General features: G+C 51.4%; 5 protein-coding genes across 5 annotated transcripts; 3 read left to right on the top strand and 2 right to left on the bottom strand.

Moving 5' to 3' along the window:
* Positions 1–4,370: 4,370 nt before the first annotated feature.
* MAA_03348 (Salicylate synthase) lies at positions 4,371–5,735 on the top strand (the record flags this gene model as incomplete). The annotated part of the gene is made up of 1 exon (XM_007821346.1): positions 4,371–5,735. One exon carries the CDS (start codon positions 4,371–4,373, stop codon positions 5,733–5,735), a length of 1,365 nt encoding a protein of 454 aa, XP_007819537.1.
* A 588-nt stretch (positions 5,736–6,323) lies between these two features.
* MAA_10990 (uncharacterized protein) lies at positions 6,324–6,631 on the top strand (the record flags this gene model as incomplete). Its single annotated transcript, XM_011412935.1, has 2 exons — positions 6,324–6,345; positions 6,420–6,631. 2 exons carry the CDS (start codon positions 6,324–6,326, stop codon positions 6,629–6,631), a joined length of 234 nt encoding a protein of 77 aa, XP_011411237.1.
* A 1,252-nt stretch (positions 6,632–7,883) lies between these two features.
* MAA_03349 (extracellular elastinolytic metalloproteinase precursor) lies at positions 7,884–8,724 on the top strand (the record flags this gene model as incomplete). The annotated part of the gene is made up of 2 exons (XM_007821347.2): positions 7,884–8,300; positions 8,359–8,724. The coding sequence occupies 2 exons, from the start codon at positions 7,884–7,886 to the stop codon at positions 8,722–8,724; spliced, it is 783 nt and encodes a 260-aa protein (XP_007819538.2).
* A 781-nt stretch (positions 8,725–9,505) lies between these two features.
* Positions 9,506–9,894, bottom strand: MAA_10989 (uncharacterized protein; the record flags this gene model as incomplete). Its single annotated transcript, XM_011412934.1, has 2 exons — positions 9,506–9,591; positions 9,744–9,894. 2 exons carry the CDS (start codon positions 9,892–9,894, stop codon positions 9,506–9,508), a joined length of 237 nt encoding a protein of 78 aa, XP_011411236.1.
* Positions 9,895–11,115: 1,221 nt separating this feature from the next.
* MAA_03350 (basic proline-rich protein) lies at positions 11,116–13,557 on the bottom strand (the record flags this gene model as incomplete). Its single annotated transcript, XM_007821348.1, has 1 exon — positions 11,116–13,557. One exon carries the CDS (start codon positions 13,555–13,557, stop codon positions 11,116–11,118), a length of 2,442 nt encoding a protein of 813 aa, XP_007819539.1.
* Positions 13,558–13,659: the final 102 nt, after the last annotated feature.

Genomic DNA, 13,659 nt, shown 5'->3' with positions numbered 1-13,659 from the left:
CGCCGGCCACATTTTCAAGGGAGGTGCATTGGCCAAGGGCCCTGGTTGTCCGTCAAATTAACTCTCGTACATTCCGGTTTATGTCGTGCTTCCCGATGAGAACATGGCGTTGAAGATATCCGATGCAATCCCGCCTAAGGCGGTGACGCATGCAACAAGTTTCTCTCTCTGAATTAAAAGAAGCGTCGTGATCCCGGATAATCGTCACTGTCCTCGTAAAAAGTAAGTCACATTGCTCATGGGGCGACTTCACACCCATGCCCAGGGTCGGCGACACCGTACCTCTGTTTGCACACACCCCGTTACCATGTCTCAGGCGGTTCTGCACCAAATGCACAATCGGGCGCAATTTGCAGGAGCACGGGCAGAAAAGGCAGGCCACTCAACACTCTTCAGTTCATCTGCTGCCGACAGAACGAAAGCCTTTCCAGGGAGCCTCAAGGCGCCATTGCTGGCTTGCGCGCAGTACTCTGGACTCCGTAAATGCCAAGCAATTGGTTCTTCTCACGATGATTGCTCTGACTGGGCTGGGAGCGGCGGCGCCACAGTCGTCCGGACAAGGGCTCGATTCGCCTGCCCCAAATGGAGCCCGGATGCAGCCAGGCAACAGAATTGTCTCATTAATGAGTGGACGCTTTTGTATAACGATGCACCGCCAGATGGGGCTATTCCACATGGTGTTTTGTACTCCGTACTCTGTGTCACGAATAATAGCGGCGGGCCTGTGGTTTCTTGCCCCAACCAGGTCAGGGGTCGACGTGAGTTCAGCAGACGGATGAGAAGACGCCGTTACGCCCATGAGCGATGCTTTCCGCACAAGAGGTAGCCGTTTGAGCTACTAATCCAAATTGCAGCACGGCTCCCTGCTTAGGCCTCTTCCCTTTTGCTCTTTCCAGGAGCCCCTTTACTCGCATTATCAGCCACCGCAATAGAGGTGTGTGTACTCCGTAATTAGACAAGATTCGAAGGGTGAATTTCTTCTTCGACGCCGAATGTGCAGCGGATGATTCACGGAGATTGAGGCATGGCGCCGGCCTCGTGGAGCCCAAGATCCCTCGAGCCAGCCAAGAACGTGCCCCCCATTCTCCCTTCTGCCATCGTCCGACGACCATGCAGGCGATCTTGCGCCACAATTTTTATTCTGTTGCCTGATCGCCGAGGGCGAACTAATAGCCACCAGATTAACTCAGCCAGTAAGACGACCCTGCTAGCGTGAGAATCTGGTGGAACAAGCGGCAGTAGGAGCGCCTCCCGGTAATGGCACGGCCGTTTTCGACAAGGATCGGGTTCACCAAAAAATGCGGCTGACACTCGCTTGGGAAGAATTCAACCTCATGGCAGATTGGATATTTTGCCTCGCCAGCACAGTTGCCGGAGCCAGGCGAGCCGTCATCTTAGTAAAGCAAGAATATTGCACCATCTAGGGCACGCGAGTGGCGTAAGAAGAGTGGGCGCGCTTGAGAAAGACGCCAGCCGTAGAAGTCGAAATATGAAGTGTTTGCTGACAGTTGAAGGCCATTGACAATGGTCATCGATGAGGAATTCCCGAAACTTTGGAAACCGCGACACGGTTCCATTGCTCCAACGTGGCAGGAGCCAGTGTCGCTTCCGGGTCGCCACGTGACGCTCAGACTGGCCATGGTCGTTTGTTTTTACCGCATATAGATAAGACAGAACATAGCGCTTGACTTCAGCCACGGACTCGCAGCCAGCGAGACATCGACACACAACAGTGTCTTGCGTCTCGAATACTGCATAAACATCAGCAACATAGTACTTGCTACGGAAGCACCAGAGCTGAGGGCGAAATCTGCTCCAAACGTTTCAGACAGACACAAGTCCACGTTGTGGTTTGCTACATTTTACACGATACAAGGTCAGTCTCCCCATGGGCTCCTCCCGGGTCACGTAGACTGTTGCAGATCCGGGGTTTGGTAACGTTCAAGGCACTTATGACAGACAGACAGACATGCCTTCATCCACTTCGACACCTGACTCTGTTTGTGAGAACTCCAGGATTAGCTGGTCGCGTTGCCAAGGTCCAAGTGCCACACCACCATGACGAGACAAACTCAGCTGGAGATTTACTTTGACTTCTATCGAATTGACAAGCTTCGCTGGTCATCGGGCTCGAGCTGACGTGAGCACCGCATTCCAAGACAAAAATTGTCTTGCCTCGTCGCCTGCTTCCCCGCGCTAGCTGTCCAGACAACTGCATTCATCTTCTCCTGCTGCATTCGGGGGGATATTGCCGGTCACCTACCAGCGTCAGCTTAATACACATGAAACCCCAAAAACATCCCAGGCTATACTGACTGGGGCTGTGGTGTCCATGAATGGAATCAGCCGTGTCTCTACATAGATCCGCAGGCCGTCTGTCTACCAATGACTTGTCATGACAACGGCATTATACTTCCTCTTTCTGGCGGTTGACAGGAATGCGCTCTTCATCAATACATGTCTCACCAAGAAAAACAATGAGTAGGCACATACTCCGTACCCGTATCTCAATCCGAAACCGGTAACAAGGCAGCGCTCATTCGCCATATTTTCCCCAGAAATGAATTGAGTTTGGCTGCCCGACACGCCACAACGCCATCGGTCGTCGATAAATGCATATCGTCTAAAAAACCCCACGGCTTGCCCGCGCTAGGCTTGCAACTCTGCCCAAGAGACTACATTTGAGCCACACACTTGGCCAAAGCTTCGCGACTGTCAGCGCCCTCTCATCCAGCCTGATCCATGTTTACCCTTGTTTGATTATGGAGCGGCATATGTCCCCTCCGAAACATCTTGACTCGTCCCCAATGGAGCTTTCGACGACGAACCGGCTGGCAGAAAATACTGGTGCCTGGCGATGGTTATGCTGATGCCTACGGCTATAGGCTTATAGCGTGGTTTTATGACACAAAATTCTGGATAAAGTCGATATGAAACCAACTTTCTGCAGCAGACTATGTGAGTACTAATGTACAGCAACACGGAGGGAGTTGGATCATTGACTATTGCAAAACATGCCACAATTTTGACCAGTGCATGAGGCTGAGGGAAATTTCTGTTTTCCCAACAAATCGTATCATATGAAGACGCCATGGGTATTCATAGATGTCACGATTCAAGATTGCAACGTTAGTGATTGGGCTAGACCATCAAGCATAACGTTCAGATATTGCGTGTGGTGCGTCTGCCCAGGTGAGCAAATGCCGTCCCAGAGGTTTGGCTTATGCAAGTAAAGGCCGTTTTCCCTTGTCGCATATGAGTTTTTTTCACTGCGTCATTGCTGTGCTTATCTGATAGCAGTACAATATAGCAAGTACAGACGGGAATGGATGCGCGTCTGGTCCCATTGACTCGAAGCCTTCACATCCCGAAACTGTTCTCTAAAATTCTATCCAATTTCGACAATACTTTTTGGGTGGGTGTATCTTACTATTCTATATATGTATCATCAATCTAGGCGTTGTGGTATTTCACATAGCCCAAGGAGTTGTGTTGACTTCGCTGACTTACAATGAAGGAGTATGGGTCAGCACTGGATGCAAGGACTGTTTGACAAACACCTCGAGATCAAACCGTCCTTGGTAGCCGCCGTACAGTACTGAACAAGCGCTGTTATTATCGCCGACTATACCGAAGTACGCGAGGCTATCAGTGAGATACTTTTTAGATTGCGTTCCAAGGAGATGTCTATCAAGGATTGAAGCCTAAGCCAACAGGTCATTTTTGCAGATCAACGCAACCACCACGAACCTTTCCCCCGCAAAGTTGCTCCCAAATTAAATCAGGTTCAATTGTGTGGAGATTATCACTATCACACGTAAGTAGGGCACTTTCGCATTAGGTGATGCAAATCTCTGTAGTATTAGTACAAAGCCCTGATTGAGTTACAAAGAGAGTTATGTGCGCCCGTGATAAAATGGGCGCTCAGCTCCAGACAACGCTGCGCGCATTGTCTCATGCCCGCCCATTGTGTCTCAGTGTTGAATCTCGATACCCAACACGTGGAGCATGTGTGACCTCGCATGCTGTGAACCCAGAGGCATGCCGTCATTGGTGGCTTCATCTCATCATAGTAATATCTTTCGCCTCGTGGTTTCTTTTTCCTGGGAGCTCGGGATGGCACCGTGTCCAGTTGTCCGCATGGACAGCTGGCTCAAATGCTCGTTCATTCTGACGAAACCTCTCCCGCCTACTCGCCACGCAATCCCACAACGGACATGCCGACTTGGTAGACATAAGGCCCACGGATAATTCCAGTCCTCATAGATGAAAACCACTCTCCTCCGACCAAAAGCCGGTACTCGATTGACTTGCCCCTTATCTTTTTGCTTGTCACCTAGGAGAGAAGAAGGTGTTTCTTATCAGCAGCCATGGGATACGCATGCCAGTTCAGAAAAGTTGTCCTCTCCAGGACAAGGTCAGAAGACGACTTGGCAATCGTCGCACGGCTGCTGGATGCCTCCAAAGATTCGGATTACTTTGCATACGAGCGCGAAAACAAGTGGCATCTCGGCATTGGCAGTCGGGCTTCGCTATTTGTCGACTCCACAGGTACCTCTGTGACGACAATGACAAATGAATCCATTTCCGAGCCCGTGACAGAGAGCATTGCCACCATGGCAAGGCACTTTGTTGCCAAATATTCGTCGAATGGAGGCCGGGTATTCGGCCAGGCGGGCTTCAACTACGCCGCATTCACACGCGGGCTGGCCTTTACGCCTGGAAAATGGCCGCTCCTCAGTCTCATGGTTCCCAGCGTGGAAGTCACCATTTCAACCGACTGCGTCGCCGTCTCTGGAGACGATGCGGAGCGAATCGAACACGCGGTGAAGCTCATTGCGGGGGGACCGGGTGCGCCGCAAGCACAGAGGCAGATGGAGGTTGATCTTGACTCTGCCAGAGACGAGTACATGGATCGCGTACGAAGGGGCATCTCCGAGATCAAAGCCGGCAGCTACAAGAAGGTCATTCTGTCCCGCGCCATCGATCTCGGCGAGGAGGTCGACATGGTTGGAACGCTCGTCAGGGGCCGGCGGCGCAACACCCCCAAGCGCAGCTTCTCGATCAATCACGCCGGGTTCCAGGCCACGGGGTTCAGTCCCGAGCTCGTCATGGCCCTGCAAGACGGCAAGGTCGTCACCGAGCCGCTGGCCGGTACGCGGGCACACACGGGCTCCGCCGCCGAACGCAAGGCGCTCAAGCGAAACCTCGAAAGCGACGCCAAGGAAATCGTCGAGCATGTCATCTCTGTCAAGGAGGCGATAGAGGAAGTGCGCCGCTTTAGCACCGAGGGTTCGACCGTGGTGGAAGACTTTATGACGACGCGTGTGCGCGGACATGTGCAGCACCTGGGCTCACGGGTCACGGGGTGTTTGGAACAGGGCCAGGACGGCTGGGATGCGTTCGACGTGCTCTTCCCGTCCATCACGGCCTCGGGCATTCCCAAGCAGGACTCGCTTGACGCTATTGAGCGGCTGGAAACCCGGCCCAGGGAGCTGTACTCGGGGGCCATCTTGATGATTGACGATGCGGGCTTATTTGAGGCAAGTTTGGTCTTGCGGGCCGTGTTTCAGAATGGCGGTCAGCGATGGGTGCAGGCCGGCGCGGGTGTCATTGAGATGTCGACGCCGGAGAGGGAGCTGTTGGAGACGTGTGAAAAACTCGCCACCATCGCGCCGTTTTTGGTTGCGGCCGAGACGGTAACACCTGAGGGTGGTTGTGATGGAAAAGAGTGAGCATTGCTAGATTTTCTCGTACACTACCCCTTTTCCGGGTTGGATTTTGCAAATCGACATCTCACATTGGCATGGTTTCATATACATTATGTCTTGGCAAATTACAGGAGGAAAGACGCTGTACTTGGTCATTTGTTGCAGCCAGAATAGAATGTTTGTCGTCTTTGTGATGTCAATCGGAGTAGAGAACAAATTTCCTCGCCCCAATAAGCCAAACTGCGGGGCAAAGTGACTGGCTGTGCTTGACGCAGTCTAGTTAGTCAATTGGTCGCGTGCTGCCAAGTGTGACATGCACCTGTCGACGGTGTCACAAGTCTAGGGGGTCAACGGTCAATAGTACCGAGTATGCAAGTACGTACTAACACACAATTTGAAAGTCAATATTGATACGACGTCAAGGCCACGCCCATTTTTTGGTGCGACAACCTGAAGGTCACGTAACCCAACCCCGCCCAGTCACCCCAGCCTCAACACCAACAGACAGCTCATTGTAACCCAAACCATCTTGGTGCCCGCTTGAGAAACTGTCGCGCTCTAGGAAGCTTAAAAAAACCCTCCTGCGCCTCAAGTCCAAAATAATCTGCAGAAATGCCGGCCACAGATGCTCTCCGTGAGTCTTATGTTCTCAATCCCTCCTCACCTCCACCCTGCAATCACGACACCATAGCTAATTTTCGGGTTTAGAGCCCCCCCTAACCAAGGCGGAGCGTCAAATTTGCAAAGAATACGGCGGCTGGACCAATTTTATGCAGTCCATGGGGCTTAAGCCGTGGGATTCCGATGACGCGGAAGAGGGCAAGGCTATCCTAGCCGCATTTGCGATGAGAGACAAAGAAGAAGAGGATAAAGCTGCCAACAACAAAACCAATTCCAGTAGCGGCTCTAAAAGTGGCTAAGAAGGGAATTTCCATATACCGAGTGGCAAGAATCAGGTGACACCGAATTTCTTGACTCACCTATTTGGCCTGTACGGTTTTGTCTCAAATCGCATCCTGCCAGTACAATGGGCAGCACTAAGCCTTGTACTGGCCACGCTTACTTACGGACTATATAATTTATGGAAACGTGTAAAGTCGACGTCTTTGCAGTTTTACAATAAAAATGTGCCACTTGCACAGAGGATCATGCCCCTTCCGGCCGGAAACTAGCCACGCTGAATTCCTTGCCGCTAACAGCACATTCACCTTGGGGCATAGTCCGACTATTTGTCCATCCTGTGAAGAAGACTACTGCTTGTGAAATGGCGTCCGAAAATGATGGCGAACCGACCCGCAAGTTTTCGGATCAGAAGGGAGGGAGCTTCAACATTTGTTTCTTCGGCTGCTTTGATGTGGATGCTGCATGGGAATTATTTTTGACCATTTACAGGCTTGTAGAACAAGTCATGACTCTACTTCAAATGGCCAAGGCCGTACTACATATCTCAGGAGGCAAGGCCTACTCAATGATGATCAGCCACGACAAATCCGAGAAGTCCTCGAAAGAACGAAGCATTCAGCGTGAAAAGACTTTACAGCGTGTAGTAAGCAGCACCAACTGTATCGAAGGCAACTATTTTGATGACCTTGAGTATTCACCCTCGCTCTTGCTCCTGTAACTCTGCCAGCTTGTTCCAGGGTGACAATATGCATTGGGAAGGCTTGATATTAATGCTGTTGTTCTATAGAGTAGGGGTACGTTGTGCCTTGAATACACAAACTGTCTGGCCAATGACGATTGCGTCTTAAAATAGCACTTTCCAGATCTGGCAGGTACAACATGGTCCAGACGATCAATCGTCGCATCCTTGTTCCTGTCGGCACAATCGGCAACTACCTCATTGATGCGACGAATCAACTGTTCGTCTCCTGCATATTTGAACAACGAGAATCTGCGGTCGATGGCCGAGTCTGTTGTCCCATTTGACTGCGGCTGCCACTTGGCAATACCAAATTGCCAAGTGGGCAAGATTAATACCCGATGACAACTGGCTATGTTATAAGAATAAACGAAGCTTATGAGTCTAATAGTACACTGCCCCTCCATCAGAGGCATCGAGGCACTCCGACTGGCGTCATGCTGCTTCTCACATTGTGCTTTTTTGCAATCAGTGTCTACGTCTCTTAAACAGGGGCGAAGCCGTACAGTCTGGCAGCTCACCATGATTTTATGAAAAATAGCTGCAATGCTAGGGACCAAGGATACGGCAACAACTCGTCACAACGACAAAATTTGGTCGGCGTTGGTTCAAAGAAGGACGTCAAGGTTGAAGCCAAACAAGGCAAGGGAAACTTTGTCCTTACTGGCACCACTGGCGCTGTAAGCCACCCCAATGCCAAGCTTGTCTATCTTCGCAAGAAGGATGGTAGACTGGCCCTCACCTGGGGCGTGGAAACCGACGTTCCTGATAACTGGCTTCTGAGCTACGTCGACGCGTATCACTCAGACATGATTCACAATGTCGCTGATTACGTTTCTGATCTCGCAACCTACCAAGTCTACCTCTGGACCGTCAATGATCCCACCGAGGGTGCCAGAACCTCCTTGAATGACCCCTGGAAATACGGCCGCTTCGCCATTCATATGGTTGAGTCACGGCCAGAACAACTACACCACCACTCGTGACAACAATGCCATTGCCCAGGATAACCCTACAGGCGGCGACGACAATGAGAGCAACTACCGACCTGACAGCCCCAGCGACACCTTTGTGTATCCTTACGATCCGTCACAGAGCGACCCGACAAGCTACGTGGGCGCATCCATCACACAGCTCTTCTTCACGGCCAACAAGTACCACGACCTGCTCTACGTGCTGGGCTTCGACGAAAAGGGAGGCAACGTCCAAGGCAACAATAACGGCAAGGGTGAGAAAGGCAATGATGCCGTAGTACTATTCTCGCAAGACGGCTTTGGCACGAACAATGTCAACGTCGTTGTGCACGAGAACACCCACGGCCGTAAGCAAACAATTCCCATCACCGTCTTCACTCTCAACCTTTATACCTGACCAAAGTAAAAGTATCTACTCACCTAACCGGCAGGTCCAGCAGCTCCGGCTGTCTTAATGGCCTCAAATCGGGCGGCATGGGCGAGGGATGGTCCGACTTCATGGCCACGACGAGCTCTGGAGGGCCTTTGCCAAGCGTTGGCTCGGTCAGAATGCCCAGTACGACGAGCAGAATCGCACCGAGGACTTTACTGTGCCCAGTGGTGTCCGCCAGTCTTGAGCCACCGGGGAACTCGCTTGGTTGACCTTCCGGAGTAGTATGGTGAAAGCAAGGCAATGAGGAAATGGTGCCGACTTTGCCGCTGGGGCCTTTGTCGGGATGGATTGTTATATAACGTATAGTTGTGTTGTATTTAGTTTCCGATTCTCTGCGCAAATATTTCAAGATGGTATATATTGAACACTATACGATTCGGCAATTGTACAAAAGACCTTATTCTACGAGAAACATGCACCACGCGCTGTAAGCAGTCCGTATTCTGGTTTATCAAGGACTCAATATTCCCAACTCATCTCATGCTCCTTGGTGTCAAAATACTCCCCGCACGTTGGGTTGGCATCTTATATCGAGTCGCGAAAAATCCACAAGTGGTAGCCAACGGCTGTTGATGTCATGGTGATGACAAGATGACAAGTCCAGCATTGCAAGCCTACCGGGATCTGGCATCTTTCTGGATCATTGAATGACGACTTTCCCATGGCCAGAGTCAAGATCAAACTCCACGAACTCCCAGCAAAGCCAGGCAACTGGACGATATTGCAAATCATAAAATACAATATATCAAAGTGCCTTTGCGCGCCTCAAAATCAGCCCGTAGTGCTCGGGGTCGCGGACGCTGATGTGGCCCGAGATGCCCTCTGTGAATCCTACGCGCGCCCAGTTGCGGAACACGGCCGCCATGTAGGAACGACAAATGTGCTTCCGGTGCTCGTGGGACGACGGGAACTTGGGAATTCCCGAGATGCACTCAGCCTATCTGAAGGCAAGGGGGGAGAAAAAAGAGGAGAGCTCGTCGTACCCTTGAGCTGGTTCGGTCCACGGCCAAGACTATCAGCCTCAGCCTCCACCTCCATCTCGGCGTCTTCGTCTGCCCTCGTGTCCATCGTGACGATACTCGTCTGGGACAGACTCTCGGCAGCAGTGCCCATAATGGTGGTAGGCGGCGCCATTTCCAACCCCGTGTTTTCCAATATTCGCCCTTGAAAATTTTCAAATCATACATTGTGAACCGGGCAGGAGCAAATAGATAATGCAAGCTCTCTCTCCTTCTATTCCCACGCACAAAATCGGCTAGCATTCCCCTGCCGCGGCCATGGTCCGGTAGATCAATTCGTCGGCCGAGAGTGGCGGGGGGAGGGTGCCGAACATGTCGTGATGACGAGAGACAAAAACACTATACGTGACTGGTGGGTGATGATGTGGTGAGCATGCACGACCTGCGACAAGCAGACGGTACACGGCGGTGTGATTGTTCATGTACACTGAGCGAGACCAAGTTGAGAGTCGACCCTCATTGTTCTCGTACCTCTTGACGAGGAGTCATCGAGGTCGATTCAATGGCAGAACAAAGCAAAGTATGGCAGGAAAGAAACATATAGTATTACGTACGGAATCTAACAGGGTTCCTACAGAATCATCACTTACGTCTTGTCAGGCTAGCGCCTATAAACATACCAGGTTGAGAAAAAAGATTGTCTTTATTGTCTATACAGGTCCAAAGTCTTACAAGAAATTCCTGCACAGGCACAAAGACACCAACTGTACACCAAGTCCACCTTACCCTGGCATACATCTGTTTTTTTCGCGTCTATCAGAAACGACGACCGTGTGCGCCGAACAACGCGATACACAGCAGTTGCTTCATGTAGATTACTCTCCTTCACACTGTTTTACTCCTCCCAAGATAGAAATATTAAGAAAGAAAAAGAAAAGACAGATCCAAGACTAGGTGTCACAGTGTCATAATAAAAAGTAGTAGAAATTGGGTCACCAGAATAAGAGCTCGAAGAGTAAAACCGCCAAACAGTGCTCTAGATTCCACAAATGGGTGTCCCAAGCACGCCGATGAAGAATCATTTGGTTGTCGAGACAAACACAGGCCTGCCCGTCGCGTAAATGATGGAGAACGTCACAGACCCTGTGATGCTGTGCAAATGAGTCAAAGGCGTATCAAGAACGTCCGTCGCGGAAACATTCATGATAACATTGGTTTTCGTCACGCCCCTCAGAATTGGTATGCATCAATAATCCAACATTAGACATGACCACACTCTAGCCCACATAACAATCCAAGAATGATTTCTCCCGAGAGGGTATCGAAGTTGAAAAATGGCACCAACTGGCATAGATGCGATAGTAATATCAACAAAATTCCGTACGTATATATCCCATCAGTTCCAGCCCAGAGAGTTCTCCGTAGCGACAGGAGCGGAGATATTGGCGGTGCGTCCAGAGTGGCCACCACTGGCGTGTGAATCCCGACCTCCAGTGCCACCATACGTTGAACCATCACGGCTCAAGAGAGCGCCACCCATGAGAGCAGGGCTAGCATTGTCGTTGTACCTCATCTCAGGCGAACCTTGGCCGCTAACGATGGAACTGGCTCGACGGTGGCCCTGTCGCTTGCGCTTGTAACGTCGAGCGACAATGAACATGGCAGCACCGTACAAGGCACAAAAGCCTACAGCCGCAACAGCAATGCCGGCAGTGGTAGCCTTCTGTTTGGGAGTTTGATCGCCCTGGTTACCAGAGCCGAAGGCGTCATTGCTGTTGCCATTGTTGTTGTTGCTGTTGCCGTCGTTGCCGGAGCCGGGACCCCCGTTATCGGTTGAAGAACCATCATTGAGGTCACCAGTGGGAGAAATGGTAGAATCAATGTAGCTTGCAAATTGATGTAGAACTGGGTCGCGATTTTGGTAGATAGCTGAGGAGGGTGTTTTCAGGTTGGCTGCTAGAGCTGGAAGTAGAGCCTTTGTGTAGTTCATCCTGGCAAGAGTGGTGACGAAGCCTCTCGTGGCCAGTGTGTTGTAAGGAGCCAGCTCCGTGACAGGCAACTGGTCAGCGGGAAGCCCGCAAGCACTGGAGAGAACATCTGGCAAGTACTTGAAGATCTGAGAGGCGGCCATGGTATCATTAGCAAGAAAGAGGTAGTGGAGGGTGTAATTGAAGGCGATATGAATAGGAACGGCGCCCTCGAGTACAGGCGGTTTTTTATCACCATCAGTATCAGGTCGAATAACTCTAGGTACGGTGGACGGCAGAGCCTGCAACGAGGTTTCAGTCGGGTTTGAAGTAGGCGATGAGAACGAGAAAGTCGTGGGCTCGATAATAACAGTGGTCGGCAGCCAGTTGTCTGTGCTTGGCAATGTGGCAGTGGGTCGAATGCTCGTCACCTCTACTCCGCTGGTCGTCGATGGTACGACAGTACTTGTAAAATCGGACTTTGTCGTAGGAACAACTGTGTCGATATTGGAAGTAGTCGTCGGGCCCACAATAACGGTTGAGTTGTCATTCGGTACGGAAATTGGCGTGGTCGGCACTGACGTAGCAGTGCCTGTAGGAGGCCCAGAAATGGTACCGTTGGTAATAGGAACATCAGTCGCAGTAGGGGCACTAGTAGGAGCACTAGAGACGGTTCCGGAGCTGGTCGAAGTGCTGTTGCCGATGGGAACGTCCGTTGTGCTTGCAGTTGGGGAGTTCGTGATGATCGAACCAGACGATGACGAAGTGGCAGTTACAGGGACTTCAGTCGAAGTAGCGTTAGGGAGCGATCCAGAACCAGATGTGGTCGTCGTTGAACCTGGAAGAGGAAGCAAAGAAGTCAAGGAAGGCAGAAGACCTGTGGAAGGCTCTGTGGTCGGGGCAGCTTGCGTGGTAGAATTCTGTGGGATGGGCTGCTCAGGAGAGCTCGTGCTTGTGCTCGATATTGAAGTGCCAGTTTGCTCAGGTGAGTTTGTCTTCGTGCTCGCGCTCGAGGAGCCTGGCAAAAGGCTGCTAAGCAGTGTCCCGATAGGATCCAATATGCCACCGCTTGTGGTAGTCGGGGTCGTGTCCGACACGGTATTGTTGCCAACAAGCGTATCAACAGTAGTAGACTTGCTGGCAGGTTCGCCTGTCTTTGTAGGCTTGTCCACGGTAATAGGCGTGGTAGGTTTGGTCTCCGGTGTTGTATTGTTGGTGACAGCTGGATCGACGGATGTTTGCTTAGGTGGCTCGCCCGTTGGAATAGGATCCTTCGCAGTAGCAGGTGTGGGAGGGTTGGTTTCAGGCACAGTGCTGTTGCTGGCAGAGGCGTCGACAGATGTCACCTTGGGAGAGTCGACGGTCGTCTTCTTTGAAGGCTCGACGGTCGTCTTAGGCTCGCTCGTGGACGATACAATCCCCGTAGGACCAATGACAATACCAGGCTCGGTCGAGGGTCTTGCACGCGTGCTTGAACTTGTTTTAGACTCATTGATCTTTGAAGTGGGCAAAACGGTCTCCTTGGGCAACCCAGATCCGGACGAGCCGCCTGGAGTAAGGGTGCTGTCAACAGCAACTGTGGGAACAGGGGGTTTCTCTGTTGTGCTCGACTTTTGTGGTGAATCTGAACCAAGAATCTCGGAGATGAGGTCGCTTAACAAATCCCGCCTGGTCGAAGATGAAGAGGTCGTCGTCGTCGTCGTCGTCGTGACATGAGGCGTGGATGATGAAACCTTACTCGTGATGGTAGAGTTGTGGTACTCTCGCTTGATCTCTCGTGGAAAGTAGATGCGTGGGTGCTCTGGCTGGGCAGCGACGACAGAAGCAGCCAAAGCCACGGCCGAGGCCAAGGCTAGTGATTTGGCATACATGATTGCAAGACGTAGCGGATAATCGACAATTGCTTCGATCAAATGTGCTGGGACAAGTAGTATTTACGTGGAGCAGAAGTGCTGACCCGAATATGAGTGACG

The sequence above is a fragment of the Metarhizium robertsii genome (assembly GCF_000187425.2).
Source record: "Metarhizium robertsii ARSEF 23 chromosome Unknown MAA_Scf_3, whole genome shotgun sequence".
NCBI classification, from domain to species: Eukaryota; Fungi; Ascomycota; class Sordariomycetes; order Hypocreales; family Clavicipitaceae; genus Metarhizium; species Metarhizium robertsii.
This window is presented reverse-complemented; position numbering and strand designations above follow the sequence as displayed.